General features: G+C 44.6%; 1 protein-coding gene across 2 annotated transcripts in view; it reads right to left on the reverse strand.

The window, feature by feature from the left end:
- Positions 1–4,014: 4,014 nt before the first annotated feature.
- Positions 4,015–25,334, reverse strand: part of WDR70 (WD repeat domain 70) — a 243,778-nt gene continuing 222,458 nt past the window's right edge. The window contains exons 14-18 of one of the 2 annotated variants that reach the window (XM_090276166.1): positions 19,240–19,340; positions 17,525–17,604; positions 15,442–15,558; positions 13,285–13,447; positions 4,015–4,195 (exon numbers count right to left, since the gene is read on the reverse strand). In XM_090276166.1, coding sequence (XP_090132292.1) covers positions 4,108–4,195; positions 13,285–13,447; positions 15,442–15,558; positions 17,525–17,604; positions 19,240–19,340 — 549 coding nt within the window. In that variant the 3' untranslated portion in view covers positions 4,015–4,107. Of the gene's footprint in view, positions 4,196–13,284; positions 13,448–13,482; positions 13,635–15,441; positions 15,559–17,524; positions 17,605–19,239; positions 19,341–25,334 lie in introns of those variants that run through there. The other variant, XM_090276167.1, reaches the window with a different exon arrangement.

Genomic DNA, 25,334 nt, shown 5'->3' on the forward strand with positions numbered 1-25,334 from the left:
AAACCCCAATAGAAACTCTTTGGTAATCCATACAACTACTTAGAACAGCAAATTTCTCTTCGCATTGCCCTCAAAGCTCCTTCTCCACCTACATACCTCTAGACACACCCCCATGCTCTCTCTCTCTCTCTCCCATCTTTAGGCACTTTGCTCCTTGCATGGTCTTCTCTCAGTTTTCTGGTGAGGAAATTAAGTAAAACTTACAGTGCTGGTCATGGTGGTTTGTGGTCTGCCCCACTATGGACAGATACTTTTCAAAAAGTGTCTGTTAATAACCGCACAGTCCCTGATCTCCGCAGGCACAAGAAGACTGATGAATGAGTGACGTGCACCACCCCTGAAGGACCACTGGCCAGGCTGTGTGTGCACATCTAAGCAGGCGCCTGGCTGTTCCCCTTCCTCGCACCACATCTGACTTGCTGGGTATTAAACACTAAAGGGCTCAAGTTGCCTGATATAGTCATACTGATTCTTAAGAGCTTTTCTCAAGTTGGCTCGTGTCTCATAATATTTGCTCTTAGATTACATAAAGAAGGGCTCATCTTAGGATGCAGCCTTCATTTTTGAAGGAACAGAAGGCTAATAACCTTTCAAAGTATAATTATTAAGATTTGACTACAAAGCAATAAGATTAACTGCCTAAGGTGAAATGGGAACCAGTGTGTCAGAGGTTTTACAGTTTGCTCCGTGTGTGTGTGTGTCTCGGGGGATGATGGAGCGGCCAGCAATACCTAATAGCCCAGAATTGTAACTAATGCTATGGATCCTCTCTACGGAAGTATGTACATGTACATTATTAGCAAAGCATGCTGCATACACCGCAGCATTCACACTCTGCCAAGGTTAAGAAAGCCCCAAACTAGAGATAGCTCAGATCTTTGGTGACTCAGGACAGGAGGGGAATGCCTGAAGATGTCACGGTGGCTTAGGGCTCGTTGGGCCATGCCAAAAACACAGATCACTGTTTACAATCCTGCTTCTTCCTTGAGCCGTCACAACAGTCACCTGTGAATAAATCCCAACAGAGAGGCAAAACAGCAGGATACGGACCAAGCATCAGTATTGACACTTATCCTTCCCAACTATGAGGCAGAAACACTTCCCATACCTGATGCTCTTCTATCCTTTCCCCTGCCAAATACTTAATGAGCACCTTTTAAACTCCTTTCTCAGGGCTAGGGTCTAGAAATACACATGCGAGTAAAATCTGGCTCCTCTCATTTATTAAACAACTTCATTGCATATTCACAGAACCCAATGGGCTTTGGTCTTTCTGACGTGCGTCCCACAAGCCATATGCGTGAATACTCTTAAAATGCAACCCAAGAGAAGGCTATAGTGGAGTGGAGAGATATGAAAGCAACTATGGGGGCAGAGGAGGGCAACGAACTGCCTGCCAGGGTTGGTTATGAAAGGCTGATCAGGGAAGGTGAATTAATTCCCATATTTAAAAAAAGGCAGACAAGGAAGGAAGAAGGGACAATATGTGCAAATGCATTCAGGTGGCGAAGAACATGCTACCTTCTGGGTTCAATGTGGCTGGACCTAAGATCGGCAGGAGTTAAAGCAAGAATGATGGGAGAGATCAGATCTTGAATGTCCTAAGTGCCATGAAAATAAAGGATGGAGGGGGGGCTTTGGAAGGCTCTAAGCAGAGGGCTAAAATGACAGGGCTGGATTTCAGAATGCTAACTCTGATGGCACAATGAAAGATGCATCAGAAGAGGACCGAGTGAGAAACAGAGCAGTTGGCAGGGAGGCTCCTGAGAGGTCCTGGGGAGGGACCGAAGAGGGTCTTAAAGGCTAGCAGGGGCGGTAAGGGAAGAAATGAAGGTCAAATATAAAAGATGCAGAAGATAGCATGAATAGAAGTTGGCAAACGATGAAGAGGGAGAGTGGGGATAAGGGAGGAGTCATTATGATGACTTCCAGATTCCTTGTTTGAGCAAAAAGAAACGTGGTTGACCAAGACAGGAAACATAGAGTGTATGGGGTGAGGTCTCAAGGCCTGGGGGCAATGAGGAGTGTGAGGGCCCAGGGGGATGTCCCATCCTGGTGACGGGACTATGGGCCCAGTGAGCACCACTATGCACCCAGTCCTGGTCTAAGGTCCTCGCTCACCAAAATTGAGACTGAAATACTCATGCGTGCTTCGCCAATCTTGTGTGGAAAAAAAGAACGGTTTATAAAACGCTATAGAGTGAGAGCATGTCAAGCGCAGAAAGGGCACTTGTGCTGTGGGGAACACTGAGAAAATTGTCTCCGTGCTAAACGTGCCTGTCTCCCCCCCTTACATCATAGCGGACTCCGCCAACATCGCTGCGATCGAGTTTTTATTCCTCCCTCCAACCGTCTGCAACTCAGGCTGTGCGAGGCGAATACTTCCATATGGTGCAATGTTTATATTAAGATGGAAAAAAATATGAAATGCTTTCGGTAAATTTTATCCAAGAAGCAATAAATTTACAAATCCTAAACAGCTGGAACAAAATATTGGTCTGTAATTGATTTTGGATGAAGGTGCTTCAACAGGAATAGGAAACTTGGGGCGGTTTGTTAATAAGTGATGTTTAGGAATCTTGGCTGTCTTCATACAGCCTTCCCGAATGTAATCTCATGCAAATTATTTGCTATCTTAAACCTCTTTTGTCTCATCTGTAAAATGGGTTCAACTATTGCACCTACTCGTGGGGTTTGTGTGAGAATTAAATGAGCTGATGCAGGTGAAGGCCTTAGACTAGTAGGCATAAGCTAGTAGGTCCTCAGCAAAGGTCAGCTCCTCCTCTTACTGCCCATGAGCTAAGTGACAAGGGAAAGGCGTGGGATGGACTGGGGCTGGGAGGGAGTGGACAGAACAGGGGACAAGAAGGAAAGTTTCAGGGCTTCTCTATGGAAGGGTGCCTGTACCCCCAGAACTGTTGAGGAAAGAGAGCTGTGTGAGCGAGAGTGGTGGTTAAAAAAAGATTTGGGGGGATGGGGTGGTAAGCGACGCCTGTAGAGCCAGGAGCATTCTGAAATCTATTCTGGATCCTCACTCACCTTTACAATTATTTAACTCATGGACAAATAAGGGCAGGAAGGCAGAAGGCAAGAGTACTAACAAACTAGAATCATCTAGCAGGAACTACAAGACATGCAAACACCACTGCATGTCTGTGGGAAATCAGTCCAGGGGACTTCATGCTATTGACTCATTACTTTGGACAGACTGCCAACTTTTGTTTCAGTTTCCTAGTCACAAAAGCACAAGGATCTTTCAGAATGATTCTTAATGTCTTCTACTTACATTGCTCTTACATTTACAAAGCATTTCTACACCAAATACTGATAAAAATTAGGCAAAGCAGATACCATTAGCTCTATTTTAAAAGCAAATATTGAGTGTAGATTTACTGTGTGCCAGGTACTATATACTAAACACTCTGCACGGAGTGTATCATCTAATCCTTTTGAAAAATGTACGAGGGCAGTACGATGATCACCTAAGGCTAGGAGAGAGAAGTTTTACAACCCTCCCGAGGTGAGCAGGACAGCAGGAGCAGAGGCTGGGCTTGAACCTGTATCAGTTTGACTTCAAAAACTGCTTCTTAACTCTGAACCACTGTATTCTGTTGTTGAAGGATCATCAGACGCACATTCTTTCCTCGTATGGCAATGCTTTTAGTTCGAACTCAGCCTAATTATTTACAGTCATGTAAACAACTATTGTGATATTACACAGAAATGCTAAGCTTTTTGATGTCTATTTCCATACTCTGTTCCGAGGACTGCTCAAGACAGATGTGCATCTCAATGTACACTCCCTCCCCTGAGGTTATGAGAATCTACATAAGACCAACAATTGTCGAATAAAGTTTCCAAATATCTGAAGTATATGGTAATAGGCTAAGAATCTGTTTCTTATTTACTTATAATACAGTTTAATAGTTGTAGATAAGAACATGTAAGCATAATTTTAGGGAAGGGTAGCTACCAATCTTTTGAACAGTTCAATAAGGCAAAGGACAAAATCTGTTCATAAAAACGTATTTTTCATTTCATTAAAACAAAAAAAAATTCTGTCCAATATCCCTCCCCAACATGCAAACAGCTCTCATATGAGATTCTTCAAATTTTACGTTTTTTCCATTCTGGCTCATTCTTTGCTTCCTCATCATCAGATTCAACTTGTGCAAACATGGTTTTGGGCTGAGTCCTAAAAGAAAGTTAAAGAGAAGAGGAAAAATGTAGTTGGCAAGTGTTTATTAGATTAGACTTTGCTACTTTTCATCGCATGGAAGCACATTTGGGAAATCAATTACATTTCCATTATTAAAAATCAATCGTTAAATTTCTGGCAGTGAAAAGGATAGCGAAAATTTAATAATGTTCAAGGAAAGAGTCAGAGAGTCTTTGACAGGGTTCCCCTCTGTGGGGACTGTGGGTGCTCCTTCCCTGGAATAGACGACAATGAATCAAAGTCAGTGGCCCCTCACATGTCCACGAACACCACCCTCTTCCAGCCCAAGCTAACTGGGATCGTTCAGGAGGGCCAATTATAGTCACCGAGCAAGAATCCACACGCTCGTTGTTTATAGCTGTCTGGGCTGTCCCGAGACTTAACTCAACCGAATGCTGTGATTCCGGTACTCAGGAATGGAAGGCTGAATTAATAGTTATTTTATCTGATGAATTTAAAACAACAGACAACACACGCAGTGCTTTGAGCGCCACCAGCAAAAATGAAACAAGACAGGAGCATTCCCTCCAACGCTCAGAGCGACGCGTGGAAAGGCCAGGCGTGGGGCATCGCCGCTGAGTGTCACTGCTGGGGCGCTGGCCACGTCTGCATGAGGACACACTGCGCTTTGCAAACTCCCCCGGTTCAATGACATCCCTTCTTACACTGTTCATACAGGAAGGAATTCCAAAAAAATGTTAAAGGTGCCTCTTTTGGTCATGCTACTGCTGATTTCCCTTTAAAAACAGCTCTATCGTATTACAAGGAATCATTAAAGCACTATAGATGAAGATGGTATGTTTTAGCTTAAATCTTCATTTAGAGTGCAACTCAATATACTGACGTAATTCCAGAATGGTAACTAAAATAGCAACAACAATGACTCCTTTGATCTGGCAAGTGTCTGGCCGTCCCTTCATTATCCTGGGGAAGAAGTACAAACCATGCACCTTCGTGTGGATGTCCTTCTGACACAAGCCAGGCACTACCCTTCCTCAGGCACAGAGGGGTCACGGTTCCCATCTTCCCAGTTACCTCACACATGGGCCTAGAGAGCCCAAGCTGTCCCCATGCACAATCCAATTGGTTAAACCTCTTGTTGTCACTTCCAGAAACTACAATGACATCTACCAACAAGCCATAACGCTATCATTTCCAAAAGCAGCTGCAGATTTTCACTGGTCATGAGTTGCTGAGTTACTAGGACGCAGGACCACTGGCTTTCTAACACGCAGTCGGGGCTCCTTACACGGCCCACCTCCTGGAAAAGACAGTGACCACGGAGGAGCGGACAAACCCGTACAGAAATGCATTTGTCTGATTTTAAAAATCCTTTGAATTAGATATTTACTCTAAGAGCAAAATAAAAAGGATATGGTCTTCTATAAAGCTTTCTGGCAATGCTTCATAAGGTATCTAAAGAGATCTGAAAATTTTAGTGGTAATGAGACTTGAGATCCTGCTTTTTGGGATAAAAAAGAAAAGAAAACGAACAACAGATAAAAAAAAAAAATCACCTAGAGCTTAAAAAGGTTATTTTCATTTAAGTAGTTACTCTTTTCTATTCTCACGTACTTTCAGAAGTATTTTTAACAGATTGGTGGCCAACACAGAAGGGCACAGACTTAACCAGGGGCGAAACGGGAGTAATGACTGCACAGAGGCCTGGGGGACAATTTGGGGGGATGGAAATATTCGGTCATCTTGATTGAAGTGGTGATTACACAATGTACACATTTGTCAAGACTTGAAATGAGTGCTTTTTGTGCTTTACTGTAGGTAAACTATATTATAATAAAATTGACTTATAAGGAAAAAAACCAAACCAAACCAATGAGTTGCAGGTCAAGAACCAAGGAATGAAAGGGTATGTAACTGAGCACAAAACTTAGCACTGAATTTCCTAGCAGCTAAGGCAAAAGAAAAAGATGAGTTTTTCAAAGGGGATACCTTCTTTTCACCCCTCTAGCACTGAACTCAGCAAAATTCCCTGAGTAAACTTTTAAAAAATATATTTTTTAAATTTATTTTTAGAGAGCGGATAAGGGAGGGAGAAAGAGAGGGAGAGAAACTATGACGTGTGAGAGATCCATTGATTAGTTGCCTCTCACACACCCCAGCCAGGAACCTGGCCCGAAATCCAGGCAAGTGCCCCGACTGGGAATCAAGCAGGTGACCTTCCGGTTCACAAGCTGGTGCTCAACCCACTGAGCCACACCAGCCAGGGCTACCTGAGAAAACTTACATCATTGTCACACTGTCACTGTCTATTTTCATTTATTTTTATCTGTTGCAAATTTTTTGTGTTGTCTGCTTTGCTCTCATTTTTAAAAAAACCTTTATTTATTGATTTGAGAGAGAGAGATAAATAGAAACAAAGATTTGTTGTTCCACTTATTTATGCATTCACTGGCTGATTCTTGTATGTGTCCTTACCAGGGACTGAACCCACAACCTTGGTGTATTGGGATGACGCTCTAACCAACTGAGCTACGCAGCCAGGGCTTCACTTTCTATTTTTAGACCCCAGTTTCCATTTCCTCTCCAGCTATTTTGACTTAGGGGATATCAACTTGTTTGGAGGGTGGAATGGTCCTCTTTGCAAAACTCTACAGAATTTATTTTAAATTCCAGTTTTGAACTAATAACGATGCTGTCAGCAAAAGAGCCATATTATGTGTACGTGACATCAGATCACGACACTTAGCTTTCACACAGCCATGCTTCCCACCCCATGGTTGCCAAAGTCAAGGCATAAACCAGGGTCCAAATTTTCCCAGTAATGCTTGTTTACCACCTGGCCGAGGAGGGAAAAACTGAGTGTAAGAACTGGGCTTCTTTCAATACATGGTGTTGGTAAAATTACATATCCACATAAAATGAAGGAAGAAACTGGACCCTTACCTTATACCAGATACAATAATTAGCTCAAAATGGATGAAAGAGCTAAACCAAAGAGCAAACACTATAAAACAGTTAGAAGAAAACACAGGGGAAACGTACCCTCCCACTTCAAAACAGCACTTCCACTACCCACGCGTTCTATTTAATCAGTCCCTCCAGGATTGTATACTTCCTTCCTCAAGAGACAGGCAGCATCAACTCAAACGTACAGCCGCATGGCAGACTTATTATCTCAGCTGCCCAAAACAAAAGCCTACGAAGGGATCAAGAAAAAGGAATGGAAGAAAAAGAACAGAAGGAGAACGTTTCCTTCAGCCAAGGGTGTAATCACCGTGGGTGCTGAGCAGGTTAACGGGGATAAGGTCGGCCTCCACGAGAACCAGGCAAGTCCCCATCTTATTGAAATCAGCTTTATCCAGACTATTTATTTCACCACTGGCTGATGGCCCGCCCTTACCCATCATTCTAAGCGTTGACTGGAAACTTAAACATACACAAGGCTGATGTGAAACTTGAGTTTTCCAGTCTGATTAACTCACTTGGTGAATAGAAAGCATTTTTCACTTGACTATGTGTGTCAACTTGTTTACTAGCGTTCCCAAGAAAAGAAGACAGGATTAGATATGAACAGGGTTATAGATGCTGACCATTAAGTAAACTAATCAGAGGAGGGCTGACAGGCTTTGATTTTGTTTTAGCTTCAGTAACCTCTGCATTTGTTAATATTATTTCAGGATGCAAATATAAAAGCTTAAGCAAGTCTTTCTCAAATTTAGAAAGTGTGATTATCTGATACTTTATGCTAATTAACTCCCCCACGGAGCAGTGTAAAAACCGAATTCTCAAAGTTATTTGTGCAAAGCGAGTCTTTGCCAGCAGCTGTGGGCTACAGAAAAGTGACAGACGCCCAAAGGCAACCGAGTCCCACCTTCAGTGCTTCTAGCCAAAGGCATTTTGTGTGGCATAGTCAGCAACGAATAAAGATTTCCCCTGCCATCTTCTAAAGGGGCATTTTGGGGGCACACTTTATGCGAGGGGCTCGTGGGGGAGCGGGGCTGCCCTCGTTCTCTGGCTGCTCTGACCCAGGGCTCCACACTCCTCCCCTAGTGCTCTGGCCAGAGTGAGGTCTCAAAATGTTTTCAGCTGCAATGAAAGGTCCGCAGGTCAAATTCTTTGTAATTATGGGTATTCTTCTGACATGATTCATTCAAAAAGCATCAAGTGAGCTCCAGGGGAATAAAATGAGTATTAGGGGAAATCACTTGTAATATTTAGTCATCAGTATGTGAGTATAAACCACAAGCTTTTTTGGCTCAGGACCTACTGTTTATTATGAAGGAGAACCTCAAAGCCAAAGCCAATTATAGCCATGACTTGACAATCTGACACACTTGTTAACCTTATTAGAATGAATACAGTCCAGAAGGACTCTGACTCAATCATCACGACTGCAGAATTATTAAGACTAAATAAAGAGTTTGACCAAAAGATTCTACTTGAAATGGTCTCTTCTTTCTGGTGAAGAGCTAATCAGAGATAATTTTTTAAACAACATATTAGGAGCACATAACAAGATGAGAGGTAACAAGACGTTTCTAGATAAAGAAAGTTCTATTTTCTTCAGGAAACTGACAATAATATTATGGAACATAGATAAATATATCTCAGACTTATTAAATAGGGCAACTAACTCACAGTGGTATGTACGAGAGTGCAAAGGCTGGGTGAGGACGGGGAAAGGGACATATGTGGTACCGGTGCAAACTGGGGGGGAGGGGGAAGGAGGAGGGAAGGAGAGAGAGAGGAGGGGGGAGGGAGAGGGAGGGAGAAGGGGGGAGAGGGAAGGGGGAGGGAGAGGGAGAGAGAGAGAGAGAGAGAGAGAGAGAGAGAGAGAGAGAGAGAGAGAGAGAGAGAAAGAGCCCCCTAAAATCACCGTTGGCTAGCTACCTTATCACAAAGTGGGTAGCCAAGTTAGAATGATCAACCTTAGAAGAGCACACAGACGTGAGAGAGCCCAGGCATTACCTGTGCCCTCTCTAAGCCCACATTGATAAAATATGTAACTGCATGTGTCACAATTTCCATCCAAAAGCACATACGAAAGCTGGGCGGCTCTACTGTAGCCCTGCTCTCCTACTCCATGGTGGGAAATGAAGGGATGTGAGTCCCTGAGCGGGAGGTAAAGGCCAGGACCTCCGCTCCTGGGGCCACCGTGGCCCGCACAATAATCTCTTTAGCTTCACTATTACTCAGCTTTTCCAACGAGTCCAATCAGCTGCTGGGTGGTGAGAGGCAGAACGCTGTCATGGTCAAAAGCAGAAGTATGACTCTGAAGCCAGACTACTGTGTTCAAATTCCAGTTCTGCCACCTGCAACCTATGTAGTATTGCTCAAGTTATAAGCCTCAATTTCTTCATCTGTAAAACGGGGACAATAATGTCACTTACCACAGAGGACTGCTGTGAGGACTGAATGAAAAACGTGTATTTTCAAACAAGCCAGGCAAGGTGTAAGTACATAAAAGTGGCATTATTATTATATACCTTGCTTTGGATATTGGGTGTTCCTTATTCCATATAATAGGTTTATCTTTAAAAAGTTATATTTAGAACATATTAAATAGAATAATTTGTATATTAAATATAACACAGCTGCTTACTATTTTTTTAAATTCTGAGGGAAATACTTTTGTTATGTAATTTGTCATCAGTATGAACCTCTATAATCAAAATAATCTATTATAAACACTTGAATTTTCTTAAGGGCAAATCATTTGTGGTCTATTTTAAATAATTACTTTTGTATTATCACTAAACTTCAGTGTAGAAAATAATCACCTGGAGAAACTTCTTAAGATGCAAATTCCCAACCCCAATGTCACAGACTAATTGACTTGGTCTGGACAGGGTCTAGAAATCTGCATTGTTAACCTTTCCACTTCCAGCCACGGCTCTGACACAGACAGTCCACAAAACCACTTGAAGAAACACCAGCCTTCATGTAGGAATATGGTGGTCAGCGATGACCAGTCACCTAAATACAACTCAGGAAAAAAGTTACATTTTCCCCTTTGGGTTTATGTCCCTTGCTGACACAAATAAACCTTTACTCACTCAAAGAGTGACTCATTTCAATACTGCCTACTAACACAACAGGACTTTAAACGCAGGCTTTAACACACACACACACATCCACGTGCCCTGAAACAGACAAAACATGCGCAGTGAAAATTAAACGGACTGACCAGCAGGGACGGCAGTCTATCTGGCAAGAGAAGTGAGCGTGGCTGACAGAGCTGTCAGGCTGTCAGGCCCTGGCCAGGGTCCAGGCTCCCACACACATCTCTCCCTGTCTGATGTGTAAGCTAATAGCGTTCTGGATCTATATCCTGCCCACTCCCCAGCCAGATCCTTTCCCCTCCCTCCAGCAACATCTTTTCACAAGAAGCTGTAATCGATCTGCCCGTGTGCGACTGAACAACAGTCCTCTGTGATCCTGCAGTGCCTTAAAGCTTCCAGCGCTATTACCCTGCCAGTGCCAGAAATGAAACCGAAACACTCCATCGATAAATGCGCGTGTTCAAAGGCTTCGCTATCATCGCTGCAGAATGAAGGCAAGTGTACGTCATGCGCAAGCAGGAGGATTTGTGTGGGCTCTCATTGCGCTTTTCTGTGATAAAGTAAGATGCAGTAAATCTTGTTTTCATCACTGACAGAAGTCAATTGCAGTGAAGAAAAACAACCAGACACACATTCTCAATGACAGTGACCTTTCTGAAAGGATCCTTTTAAATATTAACTCCCCTTCAAACACTCTGCCACTTGGCAGTCACCAGTACGCCCTAGCAGGCGGACGCGGGAGAAACTGCACTGCAGCTAACAGGTCACATGCCACAGACAGCCAGAGCCATGAACTTAGTGTGCAATAAATGTGAGGTGACAAAATTGGGTGGAAGGCAAGAGCGGGGAGGGAAAGGCCGCCGCGCAGAGGTGTGTGTGAGAAGAGGGACAGTCCCTCTGCAAAGCTCAACAGACGAGGGGTCAGGAGAAATGGGGTCCAGCTCTGTCCGCGATTCATTGCTAACTGCGGTCTCTAAGTGTCAGTGGCTTCACCTCGAAGGTGAGGACATGACAATACCCGCTCAACCCACTTTGCGGGGCAACGATTAACGGGTATATTATTCAACTGTAAATACAACTAAATCGCCTACAATGCAGGAAAATACCATTAGGTAACGGGCAACAATGAACACAAACAATTTCCATTTCAACTAGTTAAAGAAAGTTAAAAATCTGGATGAATGATTTTTTGAGAAAATGTTAATTACCAAGCAAATTTAGAAGAGTCAGGAAATCCAAGTAGACTACGTACCATGGGGGGATGGAAAAGAAAGAGAAATTAAAGAATTACTACTCACCCTCCCGTCTATAAAAACCCCAGGTTTGGACAGTTTCATAGGTGAGTTCTGTCAAATCCTTACAAAGTAAATCTAATGGTATTTAAAACAGTTCAAAAGCCTTGTGAGGATCATACAAAGATGCTAGGATGATTCAGTATTAGGAAATTCAGTAATATAATTCATTGTATGCATTGATCAAAGTAGAAAAATCATGCGATCAATTCCAAAGAGACACAATGAAGGAATTCAGTAAACTTCAGCATCGACTTCAGATGAACATGCCCCTGGTCTTTGCCCAGTGCTTTCTTGGCAGGAGGTGTCCTTCCCTGGGATATCTTCATGGCTCATTTCCTTCAGGTCAAAGGTTACTTTAGCAGAGGTTCTACCTGACCACCCTACCTACCTAAAAATAGCACCCTTTTCTCTCCCTGGCGACTCTCTATCCCCCATCCCTACTTTAATGTTCTTCTTCATACTTGTTATCATCTAGCATCTATGGATTTATTCATCAGGTCTTCTGTCTACTGGAATATAAGCTCCTCAAACACTGCTGCAGCCCTACAACCTGGACTAGCCCTGACATATAGGAGATGGTCAATAAATCTTATGGAATAAATAAGTTAATAAAAACATGACTCTTCCTTAATATCTTGTATGCGCCTATTTTCTAAAGTCCTCATGCTTTATGTGGAAATACCATTAAATTGAGTCATAGGAAATTGCCGCTACTTGACTTTTTTCCACCTACAAAAAGGGCAATTGCATGTTCTAACCCAACAGTCACTCCTGTTTAAAGTTCAAAGTGAGGAAAGGGTGCGTGCTATCACTGGTATCATTTAATATTGTTTTGGCAGTACTAGTCAATACAGTTAGATAAGGAAAAGAAATCTTATGTATAAAAATTAGAGGAGGAGGTAAATATCTCCTTATTTGAATATGATATAATTTTATGCCTGGAAACCCCAAGAATTGAGTAAAAATTATTTAATACAATAGGATCCTCGCATAGAGAAAGGATATTAGTGGAAAAACCGGGGAAGATCAAGTGAGGCCTTAGCTTAATTAACAGTATTATACCAATGTTAATTTTGCATAGTTGCTAATTAATTGAACTATGGTTATGCATGGTGTTGACATTAGGGAAGTTGGGTAAAGAGTATGCGTGAATTCCTTGTACTGCTTTTGCAACTTTTCTGAAGTCTAGAATTATTTTAAAATAAAAAATTAAAATGTCCCCAATCCTACATCATATCTTTCTTTAGTATGAATGGAGCTGGCTTAGCTGCTTTCAGAGCCACTACATGCTCACAGGTGCTAGGCTGCTTAAGAGGATCTGAGGAGCAGGCTCCGCTCTGCGCATGTAAGTGTTACTTACGTGGGCAGCTCCGCAGGTAAAAGTTAGTCTTAATAACGGACCTACAAACACCCCCTTCGCTGGCTTTTAGCCCTCCTCAAATAAGGTAATGCATATAAGCGATTGTTTTCTTTTTATCACGGGCAGAATGGGCTTCACATAATTAATGAGTTTACACTAGGCTATCAGTCTGGTGGAACAGGTCTAGTTTGAAAACGCACCATTTTAGAGCCCTAAGATACAAACAAATGCATTCAAATGGTTTCAGAACTGTGGGTACCTGGCCTATTTTTCATGCTCAAGAATAAACAGAAATGGAGAAGTTAGAGCCTCGAAGCAGCCATTGTTATGTTCTTCCCGATGCACTGAGCATAATAGCGTGTCTGTTTTCAAAGGCCGTTTCCTTACTTGGAGTAAGCTGGGGAAACCCAGTACGGGTTGTCCTCTGCAGCTTTGGCGTGGCGCAGAATGGCCTCCCGGGGATTGCTGTCATCTGTCTTATCCAAAGCAATGTTCTTCACAATATATGACGACAGAGTGCCTCCGTGGGTCCCGACGCGGCCGCCACGACCTGTTTCAGAGGAAAAATCCAAGTCAGAAACAAAACGAGCATGACAACATGCAAGTGTACCCCGTGTGTGTGCACTCTACTTATCTGACAAGGCTGAGCGTCCCTCAGGGCTGGTTTCCAAGGCGGCCAGTTAAATGAATGACAGAGGGGGGCCAAAGCTCCAAGTCTACCGGATTTTTGTTATTCCCTACAGAACCAAGATTTGGAACATGCTGGGGCTTCTTCAGACTTGCCTGAAGCACGCAAGTCTCAAGAGTACTTGAGTATCATCCTTTCGGCTTTCATTTATAATAATCACAACCAGAGTAGGAAATCACTAAACCTCAACTTTCCCGTAACATTTTTAAATAGAAAGAGACATTTTTGTTATGTCTTTGTTGTTTAATTTATATAATGATACCAATATAGAAAGAATTATGAATCATTTGCTATGTATTTCCTTTAAAAAATTCCTCCGGCCTGATAATTTGAAATTCAATTAATAAAAATAACCAATACTTGTTAGATTCTATTTTAGTTTCAAACAAACATATCTTAGGACTGAACCATCTTCCAAACACCTTGCTGGAGAGAAAACAAATAAGCCGGACACACTGCTCACATTATTTTGCTGTACTGTACTGGTTCTGGGAGACAAAAGCCTTTGTAAAAGCAGGGGTTTATTCCCCCACTACGTCCCCAACACCCCTGGCTCTCAAAAATGTATGGCTTTTTAGGAAGATTTTTTTAAATACGAAAAGCCAAATAGCACAAAAAGATTAATTTTATAAATCAAGATAGAAGAGACTAAGTAAGGCAGGGAATAATTAACTGCCAAAGAATTTGTATGGCCAGTAGTTATGGCAGGAGAGAGCTCTTCAGGCTGAGTTGGTTGAGGGATTCTTGAGGAAGAGAGGAATCCAATTTGGAAAAGCTCAGAAGAGAGATAAGGTTATTTTCAATGCGCAGAATGGTTTAAGTGCAGAAATAAAGAAAGGGGAATTCAGAGGGCATTTGGGGGCAGGAGCGAACCAACAGTCACAGAGAAGTCAGAGGAGGAGAGGAGCGAGGCGTAAAGCTCCAAGGTGGTCCGAGGCAGACTGCAGAGAGCCGTGACTCTCTGGAGCGGCCACTAGGCAGAGCTTGTGGAGACTGGGGGCCGCAGCAACACGGGCGCTCGGGGGCTTGGGAACAAAGGCTGGGTGTAAGACGTGTGTGGGCGAGGCGGGGAGAGTGGCTTGAGGTAAGGAGCCTGGTTAGAAGTGTTTTTCAATAATCCAGGCTGGAATACTATTTGAGGAACTTTGATAAGGATGGTGGTGGAGAAAACTTTTAAAAAAATGAGATTGACGTGTAGTATGTTTGCAGTGCTGAAGGGGCAGGCCAAAGAGGCGTGCGGTAGGCCCAGGACTCGGGTGCGGGTGAATGCACAAGTCCAGGCTGCAGGCTTGCGAGCCCAGGACAAAAGGCAACGACACGGGTGATAGGAGAAAGTGGGGTTCTGGGAAAGGTATGTGCTGTACGGGCTTGGTTTAAAATTCTAAGGACTTTTATTCCTCTTCCAAGGAAATGGGCAGCTCCATTTTACAACACAGGACTAGATGGTGGCCATTTTATGACTATGTGAAACCCAACCCAGCCTGGATTCTGCTCCAAGTGCCCATGTTGCATATGAAGCTGACACTAAGCACAATGGTTGGAACAGGGGGTTCCAGGGGCCCCAGAGTTCCACCGAGGTCACCTACAGGGCTTGAGGGAGCAGCCAGGCCTCCAGGCTTCCTCTCCACTTCAGTGCGGCAGCTCCATCTTCCCAGCTGCATGCACTAGAATTCTGCATCATAGATTTAAGCAAAAACTTGCGATGCTTAAAAGAAAATACCTGAAAACACCTATTGAGTAAAATCTCTCTGAAGACGAAGGAGCATCCAGGCCCAAACGATCATCCCAATTCCATATCGAGTACCCCATCCTGCCCCACAACCCCCTTTGCAGGTCCCCAGCTAGATCACAGTCACCTGGGCCTGCCACAGGAGGTTCAGGCTTGTGAGACTTCACTGGGTCCAGTCTGTCCTTCTCCAGCTGCTTCCTGGTACTGCGCTGCCGGGGCTCGCGGAACATAGGCAAGGCGTGAGCTACGGGAAGTCACATTTGAAACACTTTACCAAATAAGAACCCTTCCATCCGAAAACGTAGCTAAAGCATGACTAACTGAAAGGCGCAATGAAAGCCACAATGACGGCCTCCCTCTAATAACACAAGGCAGCCTTGCTGCAACCCATTAGCCAGCGCGGTGTGAGACCAGACTCCTCGTTCACCCCTCCAGGCCACCCGTGGTCCTCAGGAAATGCCATCAGACACAGTCACGGAAACACGTGTCCCAAACCCTGGGTAGCGCTTAAACTTAATTTCTGTGGTTTTGAGAAGAAACACTTCATGGGCCGCCTCTTCTTTTTCCTTCTGGGACCCAATTGGGAATCACGTCCACAGCTTGCCTGTCAGCCCCGAGGCTTCCTCAGATGCCTCCTGAGCACTGGAATCACTTCACACATTTCTGAAATGTGACCACCTCTCGGGAGTTGACAGCACAGACTGACCGGAAGGGAGGAGCACTTATCCCACTGAAACTGGGATAAAGGTTGCCTGCGTCTCCTGACGTGGTCCCTCGATGGGGACTTATTCCTACTTCTACGTGGTGGACTAAACAAAACAATAAAACCAAAGCAATATTTGTCCAATTAGCATTGTTTGTTTACTCAGTGTGATAACTAAATTTCAGAATATAAAAGAGTGTATGAATTTAAAGGGGCAACTGACATTCTAGGGGAGAGGGAGGAGATTGGGGGGGTTAAATATCTCCTTTTTTGACCAAAAAAAAAAAGCGCCCAAATAATTTCTTTGGATGCTTGCGTGCAGAGTAAAACCTCCTTTGAAAGGGAAAACTTTTTCCCAAGACTGAGAGAGGCAGGTAAAGAAATACTAGGGATTTAAAAGGAACTTAAAATATGAACGACAGAAAAGCCTACACCAGCTCAAAAACGCTTCCGGGATCCCCCTCCACCCCACCGGCCAACCTGGGCCAGGACCGTATCACACCCTGGTGAAACATGCCTGCCTTGAGTCAGGGGAGCTAAGGAACATAGCCACCCGTCACTCTGTTGGGCAACACTACACAACAGTATTTTTAGGAGGGGGAAAAATAGCTTTTCACTTCAAACGACTGATGGAATTTAAGTAGGCCGCGTGTAATTACATGAGCTAGACTGGTTATGACACCGACTTTAACACTTCTACTCTTGCAAAAAGTGTCATGAGATCTCTTGACTGACCCTACGTTCCAAGGGAGTTGGTCTTACAGGAGACCCAGCCCCCGTGAGAAAACCCAGCAGTGCAGCGCCCCCTGGGCCCTGGACGGAGACACTGACAGGGCATCTGCGAGGACACTTGCTCCAGCCTCCGGGATTTCCTTCCCGGCCACCACCTATGACCGGCCTGAGACTGAGGCTCGGGGGGTGGGGTGGGGGGGGGGAACAGAAGCCTGCCAGGCTAACCGGGTGGCGTGACGAACCCAGAGAAACTGTTGTGTCCTGGTGGGATTTCTGATCATCCCCCAGGTAGTTAATTTTATATCTAAGTGTCTCTGGGTCAGTCTGGCACATGGCCACAGAATTTCAGAGGGAGACGAGGGAGACGCGGTCTCTCCCAGCCTCCTGGTAAGCTCAGTCGTCTAGCCTCACACTGCCAGGCAGTCACTGGACTGGACGCATCCAGCTCCGCTGGTTCCAAGACCAGCACTCGTTCTTGTTTATTCTTAGAACAGATTGTTATTCTTTAAAAGGCTGCCATGGAGCAATGCATTAGGCTCCAGCAGGCTTTTCCGTTTTGGGTTGAAAGTTACATGAAACAAGTCTGTCTCTGTGATGAGTCACAGAAGCGGGAGGGGTTTGCTGTTACATGGCTCGCAGTCCTGTCCACATGAATGGGATGTTTGTGACATATGCCTGCACTCGGAGGGCTCTTCCTGTCTCTGAGGCCACGAGAGCCGCGCCACACTGGAGCAGGAGAGAGCTGTATGCTGAGGAGGCCCTGCTAACTACTCACGGGTGATGATGTAGTCCTGGGTCAGAGTCTCGGCTTGCTTCGCCTTCCGCTGGGTTTTAACCACGCATAACTTTGCTCCCCTGAGGAGGGTAAAAGCACGTTATTTTCTTTACTTGGTCTCAAACCAGAAGTCTATGCTGGAAGCATCAGATGCTTTCAGACCACATTCTGGGCATCCATCTCGCCAGTCCTGACTTTCTCGGGATGGACCCAGATGGAGCCCTCAGGGAGAAGAGGTCAGCGGACAGGAAAGAAAGTCTGCCAATCAGGGGCTGCCACTGAGTGAAAGGGTTACTCTAGAAGTAACTGGGCAGCAGAAGGACGGTTTAAAAAAGTTATAGAAATAACTTAACATTAAAATCTTAAGGAGATATTATTAATAACATTAATCAATCTTTTCACCCTAAAGGTCAGAGGGTTCAAATTTTCATTTATGTCCCAGATGAAAGCAATCTGGGTGGTCTGGACCCCAAGTGGCATTTGTTCACATGTCAAATACAAGAGTATAAGTGTCTGGAACTGAGCTGGCTTGGCCGGGTTGCCAAGGGGCTATAGCCCAAGAATGTGGGGGATTAACCACAAAGTGTCTTAGAACATTTCCCTTCTCCCCAGCAATATGAGCTGTCCCATTCAGGAGAAGCAAATACAAATACACATATTTCTTAAAGATTCCAAAGACAGTGCTTTCTAAATGGGGGCTATCAAAGGGGGTTCATCATTTTCTCAAGTGGAACGGACTCCTTCTCATCCTAATTATACTAGCATTTTCAATTTCTTTATTAAATAACAAACAAAATGCTATTTGTTCTTAAATACCACAATATATAACTTTATTCTATAGAACCAGGGTTCTAACCCTAGTCTCAAAAGTTCTGAAGGAAGACATGACTGTCTGCTTCCATTCAGAGCCAAATTATGGTTAATAAATTTTCATTAATAAAGGATGGGGTTTCCTTTCCCTCTGAAGGTGTGGGCCCTCAAAGAATGTTAATGGGGGATTCCAGTGAAATTAGCATGTGAATTTTAGTACTAGCTGGCCAAGGCTTACTCTAAAGAAAGAATCACTCAGTCACTGCACCCTAACAGGGAGGAAGAAAGGCACCCTCTTCCACGTCCTCCACGTCCATCTTTGTGCCCAAGGACAGTGGAAACAGCTGAAGGACCGACCAAGATTTCAGCAAATTTCTCCAAAATACACTGATGTATTCGTGCCTGGAATCTGGGGTGGGCATGGCGTTGGCAGAGGGAAGGGTCTGCGCTGTCCCTTCTGATGGCAGAGCACTGCCCTGCCAAACATCCATACTGGTATCTGATGAAAGGCCAGACAGAAAGGGAAGACAACAGACAAGCTGTCCCATTTCCTGTAAGTGGCTGGTTCCCTGCTTTGTTAATCCCTGACATGCATCACTGCTAATGCCACTGTCCAGGGTGGTATGCAAAGTGGGCAGGGCTCCCCCCCCCTGTACTCAACATTTCAGCTAAAGAACTGCAAATCCCCAGGAAACTTTCACTTTGAATTCTGCATGGATCAAGGGTGACATCCAACTCCTCTTTAAAGCACAATACTAAAAGTTTGAGGCTTTGCTCTGTGCCAGCTGCATTTTCTAAAAGGGTGGATCCCCATCAAAGGAGGAAATAAATACAAGCAGAGTGAAATAGAAAGGCCCTGCCCCCAGTTGCTGTCATCCATCTGGAAGAGGCAATATTCGGAATACCTCTGACTCTTGTTGGGGTCGTAATAGACTTTGGCCAGTCCGTTTCCTGTTCCCACCATTATCTGGTTCAGCTTTGGATGCCACAGGCAGCGGACCACACTCTGAAATGGAAAGACATGGTAACCAACAGAGGCCGAACACGAGTCCAAAAAAGCCCGCTGGTGCTCCCACGGCTAATTTACAAAACCAAGTGTCAAACCTAACCGTTACTCCAAGGTTTAGGACATTTTCTTCTAAACCACAAGGTCCTATTCCTGAGGTTAAGTTCCACACTATTGCTTATTTGTGTGGCACCTATAAAAATAACAACGATGCTCCCCTCCTAACAGCCTTCCGCTCGGCTCCTAGCGACCTTGAACCTGGCTCCACTGCCTCGGGAGACTGGCATCCTGAAATGCTAACCCCACGAAGCTCAGTTCTGCTGCCCCGGAAGCAGATCTAGGCCTTTTATACACACAACATGTCCCTCTGGAGAGCAGACTGAGGCCAGGTGGTTATTGTTTCCAGTTCCCAAAGATCCAAAGCTCATAAAGCTTTCTCAGGAACCACACATATTTGCAAGCATTGAAGACTACCTCCCTCTTTATGAGATAAACCAGCAGGACAATAGCAGAAGTAAAACAGAGACACAGAACACAAAGACTCGACATGAACCGAAATGGAAAGCTGTTTAAGAAAAGGTTCACTGGAAGTTCTGATCCTTGGAGTCCACGCCTCGGGAGGGAAGTGAGGGGTGATCTGGGCAGAGAAGCAGCATGAGTTCCTGGTGGAACTGCAGCCCGTCCTTCACTTTGTCTGCAGTGGGAGGGGTGGCAGCGACAGGACTGAGGGGAAAAAGGTGAAGCTCCAGTTGACAGGAGCCAACGCCATGTGCTAAGTCTGCAGATGTCGCTGTGATGGGGCCAGAAATGAGTGGGAACATCAATGCAACATTTACCAACAACCGATCACACACCGGGCGATGTACAAGGACTAAGGGGAAGGGGGTACGGTTAGACACTGCCCTTTTACACTCCAGTATTAAAGTGAAAACCACGGAATTTCTGTCTCCTAGATCTGCCTCAGGCTGAACTTTGGTCTCTTCTCCCTGACCATCTGCTCTTCTGTTAAGACAGACTACCTGTGACTCTCCAGGGTCCCTTTTGATAGAAATTCGGGCTCCAACTTGACTGGCTAAAAATCCGTATATAGTTAAATGGCTGCCAATCCTTTCCTGAGATTCCTGAGGAACTAAGGTGGAAATGTAACGGCGTCTGCAGGACTTCTAATTCATGTCTGACAACGCCGTTGGAAGAGGGCTGAGATGCTCTGTTGAGAAAAATCAAATCAGAATGGCTGTGTTTTCCCTGCTGGTATGACGGAAATTAAGCTAAAAGGGTAGACTGTCACAATGTAAGTTTTCTTTCCACAATTTTTCTTGAATCTATGATGTCTACACAAGTACTTAAAGGTAAATATAAATATATATATATATATATTCACACGAACAACAGTGAGCGGCTATTAACAGAAAAACTTGAAAAATCATAAACCATAAAATCATATACAGTCTGACTTTTGGGGGAGGGTTGTCACTGTTCTTGCACACAGTTTGTACATTTCTCTTAACAAAACCGTGCCTGGTTGGTAAGGTGGAATTAAATACATCAACAGTTCATGGACTGAGCTGCAGGTGCTCCGTCACTGACGCGAACTGGAGAGCCCTTCCTCAACCCCGGGAACATCTCGATGGACACAGCCAGGTACATGGAAGCAAGAGAAGAGTCAACAAACATAACATCATAAGCCCTTTCTAGGGTAAGTTCATCCAAGCCAACATTCACTCCTTCAAGTCTGTTTAAATGTTACTGCTACAAAACTGCACCCTGTAACTTCCCTTACTCTGTTTTTTCTTTTTTCATAGCATGTATTACCTTTTAACGTAATATGTAATGCGTTGTTAACTATGTTTATCATCCTGCCTTCCCCACTAGAATGCATGTTCCACACAAGCAGAGACATTGGTCTGTTTTGTGTGGCAATGAACCCAAGTACCTAGATTAGTATCTGGTGCTTAATAAATTTTTGCTGAAGGGATGAACTAAAAGTTACAGTTCACCCAAGCCTAAATGGTTTGCTCTGCTAAGTGGAGTTGGAGATGGTTTTCAGTTTAAAATATTACTACCTATGAGGAATGATTTTATTTCTCCAGGCCATTATTATAACTCAAGTATCCTACAAATGCAGTAGGGTCAGCTCTCTCCTATGTGCTCTTAAAAAGAGGAATGTGTCTGAACCAGAGAGCAAGAGAAGGTAGTGAGAGGGGCTTTCCAGAGCCTTCATAAATCTCAGCTACTCACAAGTGGCCTGGGGACAATCTTAAGGACATAGTACTGAAGTTATTTCTCTTCCTTGGTTCTCCAGAGGTCTGGCTAAGCAGTCTAAGATTACTGGTTCTCAAATATGTTTTCAAGTGAGCAGGGTGCAGAATTGGAAAGGATCCACAATGCAGGCCTGGTAAATTCCAAGACACCCAGCCAAACAGGCAGTTTCCAGGGGCAGCAGGTTACTGTCACTCTCTCCTTCTGCCCTGAGGGTGTAAATGTTGGAGAGAGGCAACTGCCCAGGCGAACAGATCGACGTCCAATTGCTTTCCAGGGAGTCCAAGTGTGGGCAGTGCACCCCTATTCCTATTCACACCCTTCACCCTCAGAGCTCTTAGGTGCACACCTTGCTGGGCAGCATAAGCTCTTAGGGAAGCAAAAACAGGGCAAACGAGAGCCCTTGCACTCAACCATCACCGCAGAGCTGCATCCATCCACGGTGGCAATGCATCACCAATGCAGCCAAGGTGGGCTCTGTGAGCAGCCTGGCTTAGGCAAAGGATACTTAAGGCTCAATTACCCTAAGACTGGTTATTAATCAAATACTACAGGGATTCCAGAACATGGAATGAAGAAACAGAATTCAAAGTCAAAGGTGGGTGGGCCTTTTTTGTTTATTAATATTTATTGTGTGTGTTTAGCTAACCTTCATAAACTTTGCAGCTAATGCGGCTCCGCACTTTGCCCTGTCAAGGAAATGCGTCTTATAGCAGAGAGCTGGCCACCGGCCAAACCAAACAATCCCTGAGACGGCGGCGAGGCTGGGGAGCAAGCAGAGCTGCCACGCTGCTAACTTGTCAAACATCCATCCCAGGCTTCACTTGACAACAATGGGACACGTGCCTGCTAGAAGCCCAGGGAACCGTAAGAAGACAGATGAGGCTACAACGACTTGAAAGAGTGCATTCACTCAATCAACCACCCACCCAACTTCCTCCATCCCCTGTCCTTGAAGAGGTGCTTCTGCGACCCAGGGGCCTGACACATTCCGGGCCACAGCCTTGCCAAACCGCGCAGCAAATGAGGAAAACACATCCGAATCAAAAGACCTGAGAAGAATGTCAAATGTTGGGAGGAGGTATCCGAGGATCTAAGCAAAAGCCTTCACTTTATATCATGAGTTTCAAATGGCAGCAGACCACTGGAGGGCAAAGAGCTAGGTTCTGAAATTAGTCTACGTTATCTTAATCCACTGATTTGCTTAGTTAAATTGGTAAAGCATTTTATTCTTACACTTACCTATTTCATCTTACCAAAACATGTGGGATGGCTAATGGCTTCCCTTAGCTGCTTCAGCGAAGCTCCATTTTAGCAAAAAATTAGGGTTAGTCCTTTACACAAAAGCCAACTTCCAGTTTGGCAGCACGGAGTAACCCCAACCTGCCCCAGCGCACTGAGCTCTAGCAGCAGCCACGAAGACAGGATACCAGAGCTGGAGATCATGAGCAAAGTGACAAGAAGGAGGTCAACACAGAGCCTTCTCCGCGGGGACCAAAGCAAAAAGAAGGGGGTGGCCTAGGGGAGAGGACAGCGCTGTGTACCAGCGGCTATAGCAAAATTCCGCAACAGGAATTCTGGAATTACCTCTCAGCAAGAGTGAAAAGGCCACAAAAAATTCCAAGTAATTTAAGTGGAATCATGGGAGCAGATAAGAAAAGGAAAAGGGAACCAAGGAGAGATAAAAATTTATATTTTAGGACGTGGAAGGGAACTATTAGGTATCTGGAACTTTGTTATTTAGAGTAAATGAATCCTCACAACAATGCTACAAAGTTAGTAAACTTACTTTCATTTCACAAGGAGAAAACAGTGTAGGCAGGTGCGCAACCTTCCCGAAGTCGCAGGCCTGCACCCAGAGTGGCTGGGAGAAGCAGAGAGGGTTTTCCAATTTCACTGCTCCCTCCCTTATACGACCTAATTACACAAAGTCCTATTTTAGAAGATGGGGAGGAAGGGGTGTCAGAGATTTTACATCATTTCCAAACTGACCTAACCCAGAAGCAGAAATCTTAGCAAGTTTATATTAAAAAGCAGATGGTATTACTAAAATCATAAAGGACAAAGCCCACTACTACCCAGTTCACAAATGTTACTATAAAAGAAACCAATGCCTGTGTAACATCTCGGGCGTCTGTAACGCACACATCCAAACACCACGCCTGTTCCACTTCATGGGCTACGAGGGGCCCAGCACCCTTCGTAATTTTATATGTGAAACACGATTATGATGAAACCCCATTTCCTGATCTTTCCCAGCTGCTGACCCGCACTGTAAACCAAACTGCATCTGGTTTTTTCCCGTTTTGTTTTTGTCATTAAATCCAAGAATGGATATGCTAACTCAGTGATTCCTGGGGAGAACAAGCCTTTTTCAGCACTTTCAAATAAAGAGCCTTGCACCTGTCTGGAAAGGAGATGGCCCCGCTGTCCCGCAGACTGGGACACCCTCGGGACTCCTGATACATTGGCATGGTCATGGTCGTGTGCATGTGTGTCGATCTCCCAGGCTACGAACACAGATCAAGATACGAGTCCAAAACAATTTTTAAAAAGCCAGAGGAAAACGGAAAAGTACTGGAGAAAGAACTGAAGATTTTCAAAGTTTTATTTCACAGGGACATAAAAACTGCTTTCCACATTAAAATACGGAGCCGGGGAGGTAGCAGGGTAAGACAGGAATTCCCTAAACTTTTCCAGGCTTCGCCCTGTCCTCCCAAGGCCTCACTTGCCCCGAACTTGGATTACTCTGCAGCACGCAGAGGCGAGGGGGCTCGGCTCATCCCTCTGAAGTTCAGGCAGCAAAGCCGTGAGTCAGCTTCAGTCTCCAACAAGTAAGACTTCTCGGCACCCACCTGCCCTCCCCGAAGACGTCCCTTGAATGGCAAAGTTCAAAGACAGACATTGTCTCTGCTCTTCTAAGGGAGCTCGCGCCTCTCCTGTCTTCCTCCTCCACACTCCTCCAACGCCAAGGAAGTGCCACCACAGGGCCACCCTTGCAGCAATGGTCACTCTTGGCCGGAAATCTTCCCAATCTTCCCCCTTCCCTGCCCGAGCTAATTCTTCTCTCTGATAAACCAGCTAGAATCCCAACAGTGAGCAGAAGAAAAAGCCACTGCACTTTTATCAATGAAGGGGTTGCTACAGAAAAACCGAACAACCGCCAGAGTGGCTCTGCCCCTGCTATAAATGTGTGGTACAGATGTACAGGTTACGCTTTTTAAAAACTGTCATCCAGTGATCAGATTAATTCTCATAAAACCCGTAGAAAATGCATGTATTAAAGTCTGTCCACTTTCGGCCTTTGCTCTAAAATGAAGGTAACCACTAAAGCAGCAAAAATCTGGAATCTGGTAGTTGTCCTTGGCACTAAATGAATCACATCTGTATCTGATAATAAACTCGCCTAAAGAATTTCATCACAAGAAAAAGTTCTCAGAGAAAATGGAAAGTCTCTTGGGTAAGAAAATTAAACACAATTTTCTTAATCTAATTCAAAACACTGAATTTTAGTTCAGTCCGATCCTCCTAAATTAGAGAGCTTGTAAAGGCAAAGAAAGCACAAATCACGACTGAAGAAAACCTGGTAATTATTCTTATTAATGACAGTTTGGGAGCAGGAACCTGGAAGCTAGAATCTACAGGGTGAGTGAGGGGGTGGTGGGTCCCCCAGGGCAAATGCCCCAGAGGCCCCACACCCCAGAGGTCCACCGGAAGCAGCACTTACATTCCCGC

Source organism: Furipterus horrens, unplaced genomic scaffold (genome assembly GCF_987537825.1).
Source record: "Furipterus horrens unplaced genomic scaffold, mFurHor1.1.pri manual_scaffold_5, whole genome shotgun sequence".
In the NCBI taxonomy this organism is placed as follows: Eukaryota; Metazoa; Chordata; class Mammalia; order Chiroptera; family Furipteridae; genus Furipterus; species Furipterus horrens.